Below are 18,900 nucleotides of genomic sequence, written 5' to 3'. Positions count from 1 at the left end.
CACTATGTTGGATATTTCTTTGTCAAACAGGTACGCTGAAACTAGACATGGGGTCACTTAAGAGCAGTTATTATTCAGGCAAGATCATATTTATTGTTTCAAATGCCCACTGTCCTTGCTTCTTCATTTTCTGTCTTCCAGGAGTGATGCATACTCTCTTTCACAATGAATGCAAGAGTTTAGAACCAGGATGGTATCTTGGTTTTCTTGAAAGATTATAAATCACGTCAAGGCACTTGAGTGAGTACTAGGCATAATGTATAAGTAGACTTTAATCTTAAAATCTGAAAAATGTGTAGGCTAATGGAGAATGTAGCATCTGAGATTTTTAATTACTGCAAGAAGCATTTATTCCAAGGTAAACCTTGCAATAGCAATTCAGTAAGTGCTACATTCAGAAAACACGAAGGAGTGCACCTCCATTTTTAAATTATGTTCAACAAATGTGCTGAAATGTAAGTTAAATTGCATGCTTTGAGATTTTTAATGAAAAATGCGAAGACAACAAGAGCATTTAACAACATAAAACTTCGCAAAAAGGAAAGAAAATACGCTTTTTGCTGAAGCCAGCTCACGTGGTTTGTGAGCAGTAACCACTTTTGCAGTAGAGAATATATATAGTTGGTATCCATCTTGAGCATGATAACCATGGGCAATAATTCCTAGGTACACAAGTAGAGTGCACAGTTTCTGGAAGAAACAGATAGCAAACCATTTTAACCGAAATTGTTTGCTGGAGGATAAATATATTTTCATATCACCCAGAATGACCAGGCTACAGAATTGAACACATGCAGGGAAAGGTGAATGGTGAATGTAAGTTCAGAATTATTGTCACAGCCACCAGTGAATGGAGAGTATAGTATTTGGGAGTAGGAAAAGGAACAAACGGTAGCATGCACCCATGATGTGCGTCAATTAGAATCTATAATTTAAATGGAAAGCAAGAAACTAGAAGTATACTGTGTCAACAATTTAAGGCAGTTAATTAATAAATGGTGGGGATTAGCATACAAAAATGTTCTTTAAGTAATTTAGCTATGTTGACGGTGACTTACAATATGAGAATGTAAATGGTTGGAGATGCATTATGTAAGGATACTGACACCCACAAATTTAGGAAGATGAATAATTTGGAAGCGCATAAAGGATGTTTGGGGTGAATTTAACACAGTGTAAGGTGAAAGAAATTTACGAGTGGTCCAATGTGGACAAAATATGAAGAAGATATGGTTGGCCTTGTGTGAAACAAAAGTGTATGGCATTATACAAATTGTTGAGCAATACTTCGGTACAAAGAAAGCCTCAACAGAATGTTAATGGAGTTGATTCTGTTGTCTAATTAAATTGTGTCATATCATTTAGTCATATTGTACCACTCCAAATTCTTGAATATGAAAGGCATCTTTCTAGGTGGTGATGGTATGCCTACCAGCAAAGGTAATGTATACTGAGTGGGTTTGTTGCTGATGGGGTCACTGCAGAAATTACAAACATGCTCCCTGATAGTAGGTTAAGCTAAAATTCACTAAATTGTTTATTAGAGGGCAGGATAATAAACCTAACCAGTTTTCATTTACACTAAAGTACTCTCCTTCACATTTGCATTACTGATTGAACCCCTGCAAACACCAAGCTAATATTAGCTCATTTTTGCACCAATGTACAACTATTAAAGTGCACAATATAATACTGAGGAAAAACAAAACGATACAGCTGTTAACTAGTGCTACATTACAAACCAGATGTTAATCAATCAACAGTGGACATGCCACATCATTACAAACTATACTTAAGGCTGCTGGCTCTGCCAGTATGAAGCAAGAAGCCTTTGGTTTGCCTGAATCATGTATATGTCAGTGCCCCAAAGGGCCTGTGTAGTGAGGATGAAGAGATATAAAGCACAACAACAGAAGAAAATGAACATTCCAACAACATATACCAAAATATTCCCGAATAGCGAGAAAGACAAACACCAACAAAAACAAGAAATGTCGTCAAAGATTACAAACTCAGCAGCAACTACGGCTAAAAAGTGCCAGTAATGTCTTCTCTTGAAATCAGGTGATGTTCCAAAGAGAACAAACATACTTAAGCAAAACTTAAAATAAATGCATACTTGTTTTATACCACATAGTATTCATAAGAGTAACATTGTCATGATTCTACAGTCAATAAATTGAAAGCAAACAAAGGCTTGACGCTATTTACACAATATTCACATTCAGCAAATTTGAGCAGACATTGAAGACTAGATAGTGGAAATACGTTGCTGTGCAGTAGACTTGGAGAACCATCAGTAGGAGGCGCTCTACTCACCCGGCACGTATTTTCAGCATGCCACTGAAGAGCTCCGGAGTGTTTGAGATGATCCAGCCGATGTGAATCACCAGCTCCTGCTGTAGCACGGCCTCCCGCTCGTCATGGGGGCTGCACTTGTTGTAGATGATATCCTTGATTACGCCGGGGGACAAGGGATTCGAGATCACCGCTTCTTCATGGCCAAATACCCCAAGGGTCACCTGTCAATCCCAGATGCAACGTGTCAAAATTTCAAGGCAAACAAGTGCAGAGCTGAGCCACAAGAATTATTAATATGCCACTATCATCTCCGTAATCAGAGGATGAACAAGCACAGCAAGGCAGCAGCCATTGCGTCATTCCACCTTGCCCCTCCCAATTCACATGAAATATAGGTAATACATTTTGATTAATTTACTACTGTATGGAACTAATTACAGAGGCTTAGATGTTTTCTTTTTTGTCAGCACGGAAAGGTCAGAATAATTGTATATCAGTCAGAGAGACACTAGCCTCCTGAGATAGAGGAAGGCTTTGTAGATGTCCAGATAGGATCTGCTGCGAATAGGGCATATATCAATTAGTTTGGTTTATATCCCTCCATAAGCAGCAACTTCAAAATCTACGCATCTCTCTTTGCTATCAAATCCATGAGATGTTTTTTCTTTCTCAGGTTTTGTTTAAATTGTTCATAAATAACCAAATAAGCATTTTAACAGTACTGTGTGAGGACAGAAGTACACAACTCCAGCAGAAGCACCACAATCAACACCTGTTATGCTTAATGTGATGTAGTAAAAGCACGTGAGCAGATACACTCTATGATGTTGTGCATGGACGCTAAAAAGAAAACATGCACCAGGGATGCAGGCTAACTGAAAGCAGTATGATAAGCAGCGCTACCACCAAAAAACAAAATTTCCCAAGAATGTTGCCAATTGGTATGTGAACCCCAAATCGTTTTTAAGTTAACAATTCATTTGAACACACGTTCCGCCAGCTTGCACGCTAAAGTCCACCAGTGTGAGTTAAGTACGGGGTGGTTTCTAGCAGATGCCTGTACATGTCTATATAAACCATTACCAATGTAACATATACACCCTGGGCAGGGCTAGAAGAACAAAAACATAGGTGTCCTATTTTAAATCCCCAAAGTATATATTAATGGAAAAACCTTAACTTGGATTTGATATTAATGAAAAGAGGTCATAGCTCAAGACCAAGTAAGGGTCAACTTGAAGTCAAGAAACACAATTTTCTTGGGGCACATTTTTGGTGGTACTACTGTTAGCCAATGGTTTTGCCAGGGCACACTGAGTATCTTGAAAATGGGATAATTCCAACACAAGCATAAAGCTAACTGACTACACTCAGCAGTTTTGGTATGTCCTTTATTCTCGGGGAGTCCCCTATTTGCAGCTGGAACTTGTTCTCTTGGAAGGCACAAACACATTCAAAGGCCTCTATTTTATCTGTTCCTTTTGCATAAAAAGTTAGTCGCCCTATAAAAAAGGATACTGGTAACCTATTTCATACATTCCCCCTAACTTCTAAGGTGTACTGGAGCCAGATAAATGTTATTGTGCTTTCACGCTCATGACTTCCAATCCAAAATCATGTCTAACAGCTCTTGGGCTACTGAATTAGAAAAACAACAGTCACTAGTCATTGCTCAATGTATTAAATCATTCACATTGATATGTCAGACACGCAAAGTGCCTAGAATTCCTCATGATCATTCCTACATGTAAAAATAGATTCTGGAAGAAATGCAGACTCACCTGTTTTCCCTGAACTAAAACATTTGTGATGGATGGCGCAAGGCTGTCCACTAGTTTACCTAATAGGCTGGCTGCAAAGCGCACCACAGACCTACGGGCAAAAAACAGAGCAATGCCACCGAGGGTTAAATTCTGGCTCAAGATCCTGTTACCACATGTGCACCAGCTTAGACATTTACAATGTGCTTAAATGCAAACAGTTACTTCTTGACTTGTCATAAGTGGTATGGGGCACAAGTATAAAGGTCCTTCATGGAGCTTCTATGATCTCTAAGGAGTAAAAAGGCAGGATTCTAAATAAACCGCTACACCTGGTACATAGCCAGCTGTGTTTTAATCTGCTGGTTGCCTCTGGCACAATCAATCCTATTAACAAGGTACAACAAAGTCATTATTAAGAAAAGTCTTAGCTCTTTTCTGATGTCAGTCAATGTAAAACCTTCACTCAGCGCGTAAGGTGACTGAAAGCACTTATGCTTTGTTCTCCTTTACTCTTTGCATAACATTCTATTACTTCTTTGTTGAAGAGAAGAAAAAAAACACAAATATTAACTTCAAAATGTCTTTCTACTGTATAGATATTTTTAAAGCCAAGCAAAGTTTTATTTCATCAATGCCTTCTCTCTTCTCCGGATGATGGTAGGTATTCATTTCATTAAGTAACATCACCTTGCCTGTGAAGTAACAGCCAGGACATGTCATATGGAAAAGCTTGCATTGGTAAAATGGGGAGGCAATTTAAGTACATGGAGACAAAGCATATCAATATTTTAAAAAACAAAAGTAATGATACAGGAAAAAATGCTAAAAAAATTTGTCCGTGAAAGCACTAACTATTTAGAAGTAAATTTGTCCTAGCCATCAACTGAAAAAGGAACTCCATGAAGAGCTTCTGAAAAGGGCTCTAGGGACTGCATGCTATCAAGACTCTTTGAGATCCTGCAAAAATACTACTTAAAAAAGAAAGCTCCACTAAACTACATGTGATTGATTGAACCCCAAGCTACTAAATGCCACTTTTTAATTATCCAGGTGGGGGGTTAAAATCTAGATTTTACACAGCTTGTTCCTTTCTTTTTCTAATACATTATAATTTCTACAAAGTCAAACTATATTGACTTGCACGTAAACTCATAACAATAATGCAGTTTAACAGAGGAGAATAATTTTTTCACCTCATCAACAGAAAATATACTTGATGACTGATGACAACTTCAATGTAAGCATATGTGCAAAACCAAGTGCAAAGCTTTTTCACACAGCGATAGCTACAAGCAGGAAGGCGGACACACATCACACATTCACCAGGATGGACAGCTGGGCACGTTACCTGCTTCCCATGTACCAGCAAAGTGGTAATATGTGGGGCTATGGAAGAAGCACATTTCTGGGTGATCGCAGCTGTGTGGCGTACCACCAACCTGAGGCAGCCATGACAGTCATAGGAGAAAAATACAAGATTGACAGACATTGGTATACTTTCATGGTTAGAGAAGTCAGACAACTCGACTGAGGACAGCAGTACTTCCACCATAGGTTTCTGAAATCGTACAGCGGGATTAATTTACTGCTAGGGAAGAATGGCTACTTCAGTACATCAACTGTCCTATTAGCAGGTTTTAGGGGTGCTCACGGCCCAACTAATAGTAAACTTTTCTATTACAAAATTACAACATGGTCCCGATAAGCAGCACCCCATTTCTGACCATTGGCACCATTTCTTGTGCCCTACCCCGATGCGATTATTTGTTTTACTGCTCACCAACAATCTACCACTTCTGCATGCTGTCAGTTGATTTGCTGGACACAAGCGGAAGCTAAACTGACCCCCACAAACTGACCTATGACAAAGTGTGATGGGAAAGAGGTAACTCCTTGGCACTGGTGTCTATTGGCACAGTTCTGTAGTGTGCCCTGCCGGTACGCCCTCTTACAAACCTCTTTTTTGGACCCAGTCCCATTGGCTTTGCCACTAGGTTCCTGCTGTATGGATCCCACACAGACGTAGGCTGTATTCTTCAATCTGGCTGTGATCACATTCATAGTCAGAAGTTGACCAAATCAAAATCTATCCGTACTTCCATTTTACACAATTTCATGGTGACAGATGCATATTTATGAATATTTTAAATCACTAAAAGATCCTCACTTCTTGTACCTCCAATTGCTATAGGTTTGGGTATAGCATACTGGCTACTGGATTATGATACAGGGAAAGCCTGGCACATCCCAAATATTGAATTCCTAAATGGAAAATGTATACCAGACTAAAGACTGGCACCCTGCTAACATAGTCACACATATTAATCCAAGCAATCCTCTTATTTTGGGGTTTTGGCATTTATACAACACACAGTCCATGTGTTAAAACTAGGTTATACTTTTGCTTGAAAAAGCATGCCAGCACAAGCGTGTTACTAAAATCTTACTAAAAGAGCTCATGTATTTTATTCTGCGCCCCTGCGGCGTGCCTTGCCGAATGTGACGCGGCTGGTGTTTCAGGTCTGGAGACAGGCGTTGCGGCGGATGGGCTGGTGGAATCGTCTGACGTGTGAGACGCCGCTTTGGCAAAATGGGCGCCTGCCGCAGTTGGCGGCCTTGCCGGGCTTCCATGACTGGGATGCGATTGGGATCTCTACTTTGGGAGATGTCCTGAGGGGATCTATCCTGAAGTCGTTCCAGGACTTGCAAAAGGAATTCCACATGCCGCGCACCCAATTTTTAAAATATCTGCAGTTCCGGCATGCACTTTCCCCTAGTTTGGTGGGCCTGGCGGAGGTGGCGGACTTCAGTCCAGTGAAGGCAAACATTTTTATGGGGGACCTGCAGGACAACAAGATATCGAGGATCTACCAGTCCCTAGTAACACACTGCTCCCCATCATTGCAGCGTCTTCGTGCGGCTTGGGAGGAGGACGTGGGCACACTTGAGGAGGAGGATTGGGTGGAGGCTTTGGCCTCCACCCAATCCTCACTGTGACGATCAGAATAAATTTGTACAAGGGGACGATGATCTGATTTTACCATAAAAGGAATTCCCCATAAGTAAAATTTAAAATGCTGTATCGCCCAATACACACTTAACGCCTCCCTTTCAATGCAAGAATAATTAATCTCCGCATCCCTAAGGGCCCTAGAAGCAAAAGCTACTACCTTTTCTTCCCCATCAACAACCTGAGAAAGTACAGCCCCCAGACCCTTGAGACTGGCATCAGTTGTGAGAACAGTCTTTAATCTGGTGTCAAAATGACCCAGCGTTGGCATCCTCCCAATCTCAGACTTAACCAAATTAAAAGCCTTCTCACAATCTGGCGTCCAAACAAACAGTGATCCTTTTTTTAAGAGCACTCTGATCGGCTCTACCACTCCAGCAAACCCTTTTACAAATTTGGAATAAAATTCGGCCATTCCTAGAAAAGACCTAACCTGTTCCTTGTCCTGAGGTGCTGGAGCACCAATTATACTCTCTGCAAGCTGCACCTTGGGCTGTATACCCTTCCCCGAAATGACATGTCCTAGATAGGTTACAGACTCCAGACCAATACGGCACTTATCCTTTCTAAGAGTGAGACCTCTCTCCCTCAATTTACCCAAAACAGATCTTAAAACTGTCTCATGCTCACCCTCACCCTTCCCATAAACCAATATATCATCTTGAAAAAACAAGACATTGGGAAGATCCCCAAGTACCGTCTTCATGATCCTTTGAAAACAAGCTGCAGCCGAAGCCAAACCAAACGGCATCCTCAAAAATCGATACGCCCCCAAAGGAGTGACAAAGGACGTCCGATGTCTGGAGTCCTTGTGAAGTCTCACTTGATGATAAGCGGACGATAAATCCAGAACACTAAATATTTTAGCCCCCTTCAATAAACTTAAACATTCTGAAATATTTGGAAGAGGTTGGCGATCCACCCAAATCCACTCATTCAACCCACGCAAGTCAACACACATCCTCACCGCCAATCCTCCATCCTTGGGTGCTAAAACCACCGGAGACAACCACTCCGAAGCCTCTATCTCTTCAATCACTCCTAGTTTGAGTAACCTCTCAAGTTCCTGCTTTAACGGTTCAACCATTAAATTTGGCACCCTCCGTACCTTATGCACATACGGCTTGGCTGAATCCTTCAGGATTATCCGATGCTCAAACCCTTTCAGACAACCCAGAGAATCAGTAAATACCTCAGGATAATCTTCAATATACCTTTCCACACTCACTCCATCTACAGCTAATATCTTACCAGCTGAGCCCATACGTATCTCCTCCATCAACATAACCTGGTCTTCTGGGTTGGTAGCACTAGGATTAAGAATTATGCCTAAATCACGCTGATGTCTCCAACCCAACAAATTATCACCTCTCACAGCCACATAAACCTTCCCTATGGTCTCTTTCTGTTTGAACACAATTTTTGCAGTTATGTATCCCAGAATATCCACCCTTGTACCTCCATAACTGAAAGGTGAAATGTCTGGAGATTGAAGCTTTACATTCTCCAATCCAACTACCTCATCCCATATCTTATTTCCAATCAACGTGAAAGGAGACCCCGAGTCAGCCAAAACGGTAAATTCATCACTATTCACCATAATGTTACAAAATGGCATAGTAATCTTGTCCGAATCCACCTTATTCTCTTCTTCCGAAATACTTGAAATGACCACTGTATGAATATTGTCCGAGGAATTTCCCATGTTGCGATCCTTTTTGGCCGACTTGCAAACTCTAGCATAATGCCCCTTTACTCCACAATTCATACACACACATTCCCTTGCATAACAATTTGGAAAGTTTGACGAATGGGAGAAACTTCCACATCTGTAGCATCTCATCTTCTGTTTGTCACTGTTACTTTTTTCACGGTCAAAGGAACGCTGTTGTCGAGGATCTCGTTCACTAGATTGTTGAGTATCTTTAAAAGCCACACGAGATTGAGTGTTCTTTGCAACCGCTTAAACTCTTGACCCTGAAGACACTTTGGCAATACTTTCAAATGACTCATCCTCAACATCACGCTCCAACATGGAATGGACACTTTCTTGGTTTTTCTTTACACCTTCACTATTCCCTTGGTCATTATCATCGCGATTCTTCCTTATTTCCTTCACCCACGAGGAGGTATTTTCAACACCCTCAACAATCGCAATAGCCTCTGTTAACGATGGATTCTTGGACAACAGTTTACCTTGTACCCTTGAACTGTTCGTGTATCTGACTAATTGGTCCCTCACTAGAGAGTCAGACAACTCCCCAAATTCGCACGTGCGTGCTAACGTTTTCAGTGAAGCAATATAAGTTCCCACACGTTCTGTTTGACCTTGAACCCTGGTGAAAAACCTGTGACGTTCTAAAACAACGTTTATCCGTGGACCAAAATAACGCTCAAGCATAGTCATAGACATCTCATATACATCTGTAGGTTCCCCATCACCACCTCCAATGATGATGGGGTCCATGCTATCGTAGGTGTTCCTGCCTTCAACTCCTAAATTGTGTAGTAATATAGCTTGTTTCCTTGTAGCTGAAAATTTCTCGCCCCCAATAGCCACCAAATATGAATCAAACAAATTCCTCCACCTCTTCCAAGGAAGAATAGGTTCTCCTTTTTCTGACAGAAAAGCAGGAGGTTGTGACATACTAGAAGCCGTTGCCATGACGCTAAAAATTGTCAATGTCTCAAAACAAACTAAAATGCAATGTCAAGAAAATGACTTTGTTCTCTTCCTTCTTTTTTTTTAAAAAAAAAAAACGTGAGAGAAAAGAATAAAACAAATCAAAACAAGAATTCCTCACCATGAACGAGTAGTTATAGTCTTCAAAGCCCAGAGTCACGCGTCGCTGTCACCGAGAGATCAACAGCAAGGCTTAAAACTGAAACACGAGTGATCTTCTTAATATCCCAATTCAAAATGGCCGCCACATAAGATCATTCTCATATCCCAAGGCAAAATGGCCGCCGCGTAGGATAACGTGATGCATGTGACGCGCTGCGTGTGATGTCACAAGCAGTCACTCAGCTTCCAAGAAACTCAGGATTCGGTTCTCCGCGAGCAGAGCAGAGCGTGCAGGATCCAGTTTGAAAGTAAGCGTGACGGTTACTCCTTTACCTTACTTTTGTCTTCAACACAACGAAAGAGTATTTTTTTCACAAGTGTCCAGAAATCTCAAAATCCAAGATCCGGGTGACCGAGAATCACCAAATCCAAGTCCAATTCTGTGAGATTTTCACAATCTCAAAGCCATAGTTTCATCGTTAAAATCCAATCCATCCAATCATGCGGGTTCGCAGGGGAATTGATGGTTGCCGCTTGTCCCCAATCAAGCACAACTCGTCGCCAGTATTAAAAGCCTGTACACAACTTGAGATCCAGAAGTAGGCTTTATTATCGCAACCACCAACATTAACCAACTCCTCTTCCCAGCGTCTCTCAGCCTGAATGCCTGTCTCACCAGAACATTCACATTCTATCACCCAGACAACAGGGATTCCACAATCCAACCATAAGTAGATTACAACAGCCTCCCCACGGGGAGCGGCCATTGCTGTGAGCCTTCGCCTGATTCAGTTTAAATACCTGCATAGAGTATATTTCACTAGGGTCAGACTGTATAGGGCGGGCCTGGTGGAGTCTCCGAACTGCCTTCGCTGCCTGCGCGATGAGGGGACTCTGCTGCATAACATATGGGAATGTACAGCGTTGTCTAGGTTTTGGCGGGGTGTTTTGGCGTGCCTCTCGGAGGTCCTCGGCTGGGATCTCCCTCGGTCTCCTAAATTAGTACTACTGCATGTCATGGATGATATAGGGGGCAATGTTTACAAACGCCATTTGATGCTCCTGGGTCTTACCATTGCCAAACGTGACATTGCAAGGGCCTGGAAGGCGACGGCCGCACCCTCCGTTTCGGTGTGGAAGGCAGAATTAGATTTCTGTATGGGTCTAGAGGCCCCCATTTTCCTGGCACGCGGCTGCCCGCGCAAACATTACAAAATCTGGAAGCGCTGGGCGGACTACAGGGGATTAGATCTAGAACCTATCTCAGAATAAGTTTGAATGGCTGGTGGTATTCTCCTCTCTTGTCTGGAAGGGGCATGTAACACATGCGCATTGGATGGCATGGTGTCGAATGGACATGTGTCATGGCGAGAGTAGAGCTGCAGCTCTGATCATACCTGCTGATGTTACTGGACTGGTCGTGCGATGGGGTCTGGGGTGGTGGGAGGGGTTTGGGGGGGATTTGTTCAATTGGGCTTTATTTCATATGCATGGCCCTCTGTATTTTTTTTTTGTTATAATATGGAAAAATGGTCAGTCAGAATTTGGTTCATGGATGCTACGGATGCTTCTGGGGTACAGAGCTCCGCTGATTGTACATTTGACTAATAAAATTTGTTTACAAAAAAAAAAAAGAGCTCATGTATGCAGAAAACTCCAATCCTGTTTGAATTTAGACAGTACTGCTCCTTTAAGACCTTCATCGAGACGCGAAACTAGAGCCGACTTCTATCTGAGGGTTTTCAGACCCTTTGCTATGAACACACAGAATCGGCCTGTAATCATTGCGCCTGATGTTTTATTGATTCATAATTTTAAGCTAGAATGCCTTTCCTAAATGACAAGCCACGTGAAGCAGGGAATGTAATGATTCTGCTTCGCCACATTCATCTTTTTTTGTTGCTTTGCGAATAATGACTTCACTGTTGGACCTTCCAGCAGAAGGGTTATTCGGGAGCACCACTACACTATGACATTATCATGCACAGGAAAACAACACAATCCAGGGGATAAAACAGACATGCATTAACTCAATTCAAGTATTGAACAACAACTTGGAAATGCAACACAACTATGGAAAGACTGGGATTTTTCTCCAGCTTGTCCCAAGTTTGCAGGAAGAATGACCTGCGGAAAAAATAATAAATGTACTTTTATGTAAAAAAAAAATACCACTTGCAAACTCTGCTCCAAGGTCCATGATTAAGTCTTCAGTCTCAAGCCATAAATACTATCTCACTATGGCTAATGAAAGCTGAATCCACTTTCGTGCACACTGCCCCCTGTGTCAACTAAGTCGAGGATCCTAAAAAATTGTCTGTCAATTATTTATTAAGGTTCAGACATCCACCTTCCTTCTTGGTCCTAGCTGTGCCCAGCCATTTACATTTTCAAAGTTACAGATGACCTCAAAGGGAACATTTAGGGCTCTGAATGTGACTTGGTAGGTCATTATACACAATATACAGAAGTGTAACAAAAGCTAAATGGCTGAATCGTAATGTCAGCGCATTGAAAAACAATCATATTTTATAAAAGGAGACCATGACTGAAAGAAATGATCATTAGTAACTCCGGATGATGAATATAATCTAAACCAATTCACAGCAATTTAACTGGCTGTACAACTCACATCGCATCACAAAAAAAAAAGACATGACAAATTCTGCTTTGCTGAACTCCTGCACACAGAAGGAATTATCACTCAGCTAGGCTTATGCATTTTAATATCATCAGCAACGGTACAGTAAAGGAGGTATTTCTCAAACACCACCAGGAATCAAGATATACCTCACTGACGCGGCCTAAGAATGCCAAAAGCGGTATGGGGTTGTTAGTGATCCTGTTTGGAAGGGCCTGGCCCAGCAGTTCAGGCTGGACAGCTCCTACAGGAGCTGGAAAAGATCTGGTTTGCAGATGGCAAATCTCTGTCTACTGTGGCCGGAATCACCAGTGGCTGAGATTAAGTCAAACATTCTATCCTTCAACTTGTTGTTTGCTGCAGTTGGCATCCTAAGTGTGACGGACATGCTCTGATATGAGTCCTACGCTCACTATGCAACAGGATTCAAGACATATCTCACTGAGGAGGCTTTAGCAGGCCAAAACCGTGTTGGGTTGCCCTACTGAGTACACTGAATGGCAGTTCCCACTGGAGCAGGATGAAGACATATTTCCATATGGCAAGTCTCTGACTGGAGTGGCATAGTGGGTAAAACAATGGAGTGGAATGCAGTCCTCAGTGATTGCCAGTGACTGAGATTAATTCAATTATTCCTTCTATCACTTATTGTTTATTGCCTCAAATCTTGGATTCCCCTTACTTCTACTTCTGACTGTATGGATGGGTGAGCTTTAGGCATTGTGGGTTTTCAACCCAGGCAAACTGATTGGCATAAAACACATGAGTTTCAGTGCCCAACACTGTGTTTACCCAGGCATAATACCCGCTCTTCTATAAGGCCCTTTGGATCGTTGCTGTGACAGCTGATACAGTTCAGTACTTGTCGCCCTTAGTGCTCTGTCATTGGGGAAGTAGCTTGCCTCAGACAAGTATTTGTTTTTCTGCCAAGAGACACTTAAGTAGCTTTCTAAAAATACAGATGCACTGTAGTATACTTAACATCCATATTACATTTATTTTCACCAAAGGCAGAACTGCAGTTGGCTTCACTTCATGGAAAATACTGGATTATTTTCCTAGTCCTTCTTTGAACTCTCCCTCTAGAGTACGGTGAGGCATATTTCTAGTTTCCCGAGCAAATACTCAGTGGTTCTTGCTTTCCGCCCTTCTTTCTTTAGGTCATTCCACTTGTTTCGTAGAGGCATGTGGGAAGGAACACTGAGTTTTGCCCTTATATAAAGGTGAAATCCATCACTCTCCACCTCCCTTTCCAAGGACCCAACTTCCTCCAGGCATCTCTCTGTAAACCTCACCACTCCATCCCCAGAAACCATGGACAGTACTTCTAAGGGAAACACCACTGCAGTGTTTGCATCACTTTCCATTGCCATTAAAGGCATGTATCTATAGGTAGACATGATTCCAAAAGCATCCCACCCATTCCCACATTGCTCCCAATTACCTTCATCTGGTTTTCACAGATTTTAGGGCAATTTGTAATATCACAAGGCAGAGATTTTAAGGGGCACCATTTCCCCCCCATGTACTGCTGCATGTTTCACCAATCCAATTAGGAGTTGCACAGTACTGGGGTGGATTGATTGCATGCAAATTTACTCTAACATGCGGTAAATCCACCCAATACTGCGCAATACAAGTTAAAAATCATGGAACAGGGAATGAACGTACAGGTCTGGGGTTTCCCGCCTAAAACCAAATCGAATTTCGAGTTTCACTAGCTTTAGTGTATGCATGCACGATTTGCATGTACCATTTGTTCGGACCACTTGGTAAATTTATTAATTTATTCAAAGAGTTTTATAAAGCGCTCACATGACCCAAAGGTATGAGAGCGCTGTACACAAAAAAGGTTGTTTCAGTTACATATTTATATAAGCTTAATATAACTTTTTCACTTTCACCATCATCATAAAATGAGACAGACCTTGTATCAATTTTATCAGGCTATGCTGCGGGCTCTGTGTAGGGTGGGGCGGGAGGGAAGTGGAGGGAAAGAAAAACATTTTTCAATCAAGGGTGGAAAAATAAAAAAAGGGAATGAGACTTGGCTGCTGCGCCAGCTCAACTCTCACAGTTTTTTCAGCCGATAGAATCTAGGTAGGTTCTTCCACACTCCTAAAAAACGGAAGAGGAAAAACAATTAAGAATCAGGGGAACGAAATTAATGAGGGAAAGTATGCGTTAATTTTGTAATTGATGGGGCACTAAGTGTGGCCAGAACAGGGGTGTAGCTACCACTGGTGCAGCAGGTGCAGTGGGACTGGGATTTAGAGTTCTGAGGGTCCCGCTAAACCCTGGTAGGACTGTATTTTACCACCCCTATAGCAGAGAAAGGGGGCATTTTCCTGCTCATGGCATCCATGCTACAATACTGCGCCACAAGACAATGTTTGAGTGAGTCCCCAAATAGCCAATAAATACAATGTAACAAGATGGCTTACCCATCAAGCGGCCAAGAGTCCGCGTAAAACGATGGTTGAAGCCTGCACGTTGAGGTAAAACCGACAAAGCGCTGCAGCAAGCATCACTCTTCCGCCGGCGTAAAGGGAATAACCCACACAGCTCTGAGATGACCCGCAAGGGGGTTTAGGCGCCTTTCTGCTTCCTTTGAGAGGCATTAATAATTCCTTGGCAAGAGCTTCTCTATCTTAGAGGAAAATCAACATAAATCATGATAATGAAAAGAGAGTGATCATACCAGAGTTTTTTGCTGCCGGCTCTTCTGTAGATCCTTTCAATATGATCAAGAACAGTACCTGGATTTAGGATGTAAGGAATGTTGGCATTAAAAGCAAATTGAAGAAAAAAAGACCGTTCTGCGCCTGTAAAAGCAACTTGAGATGAAGCCCTGAAGCTGCAAAATGGGAGTCTGAGGTTTGCAAACTGTAAAACCCAAATAGTCTATTACTCAGCTGCTCATACTTACCATAAAACTCCATGTATGGGGGTGTGTGGGTGTATCAGAATTTCTAAGTACCCTTCCCTCTAGGTCATTTTCAGGACACACATATCACAAGAAGGCAAATTTCTTCACATTGCTGGTTCCTTAATGCAAATATTATTACATGTGTTTTTCACAGATTAAATGACATTCACTTTTTCCTACAAATTATTATTATTATTTTTTTAAACTTGTGGGATTTTTTGACAATTATTTGCACACGAGGTTGCTCATCAAGCAGGCTTACGTTGGCTCTTTTGTTAATAGGAGACTGTAATTTTCCTTCACTAGACATACAAACGAATTTCTTTTTACTTATATTTACAGGAGGCTTCTCCCCCAGAACCCCCCCCCCCCCCCATACTGTTTTCTTTTTTACTTAGGCTTTTATTGTTCTCTCAATAAGAATGTGTTGGTTCTCTGTACTATGGCAAAGGCTCATAGCTTTTCAAATTAGCCACTACATTAAAATATATGTATCTAATATGAAGGCCACAGATGGTGTTGGTGACTCCACGCAGCCTGCTGTAACCTGCACAGCAAACTTAACATGCGCTGGCAAAGCCAACAGGTCTTGCTGTTGGACCTACTGACCATGCTGTACAGCATTGGCAAAAGAAAGTAAAAAGGCATGATAACGCAGCCGCATGATATTTTAGATGCACAAATGAACGTTGACATTTGTGGGTGCATTTCTAGCAGGTAAGGAGGAGAATGTTGGTGTGGAATTCAGTAATTTACCTTATAATCTTCCAAACGATTCACCCCAAACCAGGACAGACAGAATTATCATTCCCCAACCAGTTCAAGGGTACTCAAACTAATGTCAAATGTGTAGTCTGAAGGGCAGCCCCTGATGCCTGAGTGGACTAATGCAGATGCTCAAGTCCCAGCAGTTCTACTCAGCCTTTCATCCTTCACTAAAAATGGGAACCATTGAGTTGGCTAACAACAAACATCTGTTATTGAGCACCAAGACGACCAAAGGGGTGAACATACACTTTACAAGTACATATAATGGTGTACGATAGGTTAGTGACACCAACACTCTCCATCACTCTACTTTAGTTCACTCAAAATACTGTCTATTAATCCATGAACCAGAAGGAATCTAGTCACAAAAAAAAAAAAATAAACACCAATACGCCACTCGCAGTGAGAAACAGGGAACTAAGTTGCTAAGGAGCCAAGTGTTGCATACACATTGCAAGACATCTTGATTATTGGTTTTCATAAAAAATAGAAATAGTGACTGCATGCAGAGTAAAGACTACTAGTGTTAGTGACTTTTTACAAGTCTTATGTTTACCTTGTGGAAGATAAAGCTATTGATTGTGTGCAACTGTTCATCAGGTTTATAAAATAAGGTCTGATAGACCCTACCTCCTGGAGTGGGTGTTTTTATCTATGGTTTGGGGTCGTAATGCCGGTCCAAGTACAGCATATAAGCAAAGAAACAACAAGGTGGGTGGAATCACTATAAACTCAGAGTAAAGTCTAAAAAGAAAATGGAAACACGAGTTGGCAAAACCAATAGATCTCGCTTTTAAAAAGGCGAGTCCCGCCAGCTTGGATTTGCTGAAGCTACTTGCTTCATTTTTAGGTTGAGCCTGGGCAGCGCATACGCTGCTCTGCGAGGCATGGTGTTTTGGAGTATGGACTTGAAGCTCTGCCCACTTTCAGCCCATATTTTTCATTGGCTTGTGTCATTGTCCTTTGTAAATGCTGGCTTCTGATTCGTTAATAGGCTTGTTAGTCCCTCCTTAGTACCCCCATGTCTTCATTTGTAACCTCCCATGGTAGAGGAGAAGTGTGAGCACAAATAGGGAACGTAGAAACAGTGAGACTTCAAGATAAAAAAAATTATAATAATGCATGTGGGTGTGTGCGTGCGCTGCCTGACTGGATGTCATCACCCTCTGTGGCTTGTGGTGGTGCATAGTGTGTAGACACCATGGTGTCACAGAAAGTCAAAAGAGAGAAATTCGTAGGTAGGAAAGAAAGCATTTTGACAAGTCAATGGAAACCACACCCACTAGTCACACAATATGGCGAAAGCAAGGGTGTATGATATGTATCATGACCAAAACACAGCTGAAAAATGCATGCCTAGGCCGATGAGGCGAGAGGGGGAGGCTAGTGCCTTTGTTAGACTTTCGATAGTCGAGGGGAACGCCCGTTGAATATGGGCTGGTTATTGGGAAACCATTAGCGGGGGCAGGCGAGGAGCTTCCGTTGGGGTCCGCAAGCCACCTCCGCAGATACTTCAGCAGTTTTGATGTATGGGGGAGGGGGGAAGTTGGAGAACATATGTTGTTTATTTGCGCTGCATCACTGCCCTACATGGCCACTACTCCCATAATGGATGATAATCGTCCCACATACTAGAGTTTCCGGGTCTACCAGTGGCGGTCCCGATAGATAAGGTGTTGGCCACGTGGCCAACCTTCGAATAGTGAGTTGGAACATCAGAGGGGCGCCTGACAAAGTAAAAAGAGGGGCTATACTCCAGCAAGCCAAACGTTATTATGCAGACATCCTGATGCTCCAGGAGACGCATCTAATGGGAACTAAAGCATTGTGTCTTCTCAGATATGGCTACATTGAAGTGTTCCACTCCGGCTTCACTAGGGGGTTTCGGGGGGGTCGCAATCGTAAGCTCCCATACAAACACGTTAAGACATGGACAGACACTCAGGGGAGATACATCTTCATTATGGGCTCCATATACGAGGAACTGGTGGTGTTGGGTTGTGTGTATGCCACCCCGCCACTGTCGTGGGCCCTAGTTGAGCGCCTTATGACCCTGTGGTCTAACATACCGGAAGGATTAGCGTTACGATGAGGGGGGGGGGACTGGAACGATGTGACGGATCTGGCTAGAGATAGATGGAGAGCTGGGGGCTACTCTAATGCTCACCAAGTCACTAAACTGAACCCCCTGGTGACGGTGTTGGGCTGGACAGATCCGTAGAGGCGGGAGGAACAGGGTTACACTTATCTCTCGACGACGCATGACTCCTACTCCCGCCTAGATTATATATTCATACCTTCAGGTGTCGCCAGTAGGGCGAGGGCTGTTGAGATCCTCCACAGGGGTTTGTCGGATCACACCCCGGTGGTCTTTATGTTACAGATAGGCCCCGAGAAACAGGCCTTTTGTTGGCGTCTCTCCCCCTGGCACTTGCAAGATGAGAAATATCGGGCGCATATGAAGCAGGCAATAGAGCAATACTTAGACATTATTGTGGAATCGGTAGCACAGGCAAAATCCTGTGGGAGACCATAAAGCCAACTCTATCGGGAGTTGACATTTCCTATTGCACGGCGGCGCATAAACTCCATCGGGAATCGCTTCTGAGATATGAGGCCCAAATGATAGAACTTGAGCAGTGTAGTAAGGGGGAGGCAGGGGGCCTTCTGTGCCGTCAGCTGTTTCTGGCACAGCAAACTAAA

The 18,900-nt window shown here is 42.5% G+C and overlaps 1 protein-coding gene across 1 annotated transcript in view; it reads right to left on the bottom strand.

Annotated features, from left to right (window-relative positions):
* The window catches only part of PHKB (phosphorylase kinase regulatory subunit beta), a 1,466,493-nt gene that overhangs the window by 129,318 nt on the left and 1,318,275 nt on the right, over positions 1 to 18,900 (bottom strand). Inside the window, exons 24-26 of the mRNA XM_085637773.1 lie at positions 15,202 to 15,259; positions 4,083 to 4,173; positions 2,320 to 2,522 (exon numbers count right to left, since the gene is read on the bottom strand). Of these exons, the coding sequence (XP_085493899.1) occupies positions 2,320 to 2,522; positions 4,083 to 4,173; positions 15,202 to 15,259 (352 nt within the window). The remainder of the gene's footprint in view (positions 1 to 2,319; positions 2,523 to 4,082; positions 4,174 to 15,201; positions 15,260 to 18,900) is intronic.

The sequence above is a fragment of the Triturus cristatus genome, chromosome 12 (genome assembly GCF_964204655.1).
Source record: "Triturus cristatus chromosome 12, aTriCri1.1, whole genome shotgun sequence".
In the NCBI taxonomy this organism is placed as follows: domain Eukaryota; kingdom Metazoa; phylum Chordata; class Amphibia; order Caudata; family Salamandridae; genus Triturus; species Triturus cristatus.
The sequence above is the reverse complement of the archived record's forward strand: the minus strand, read 5'-3'. Positions and strand labels throughout refer to the sequence as shown.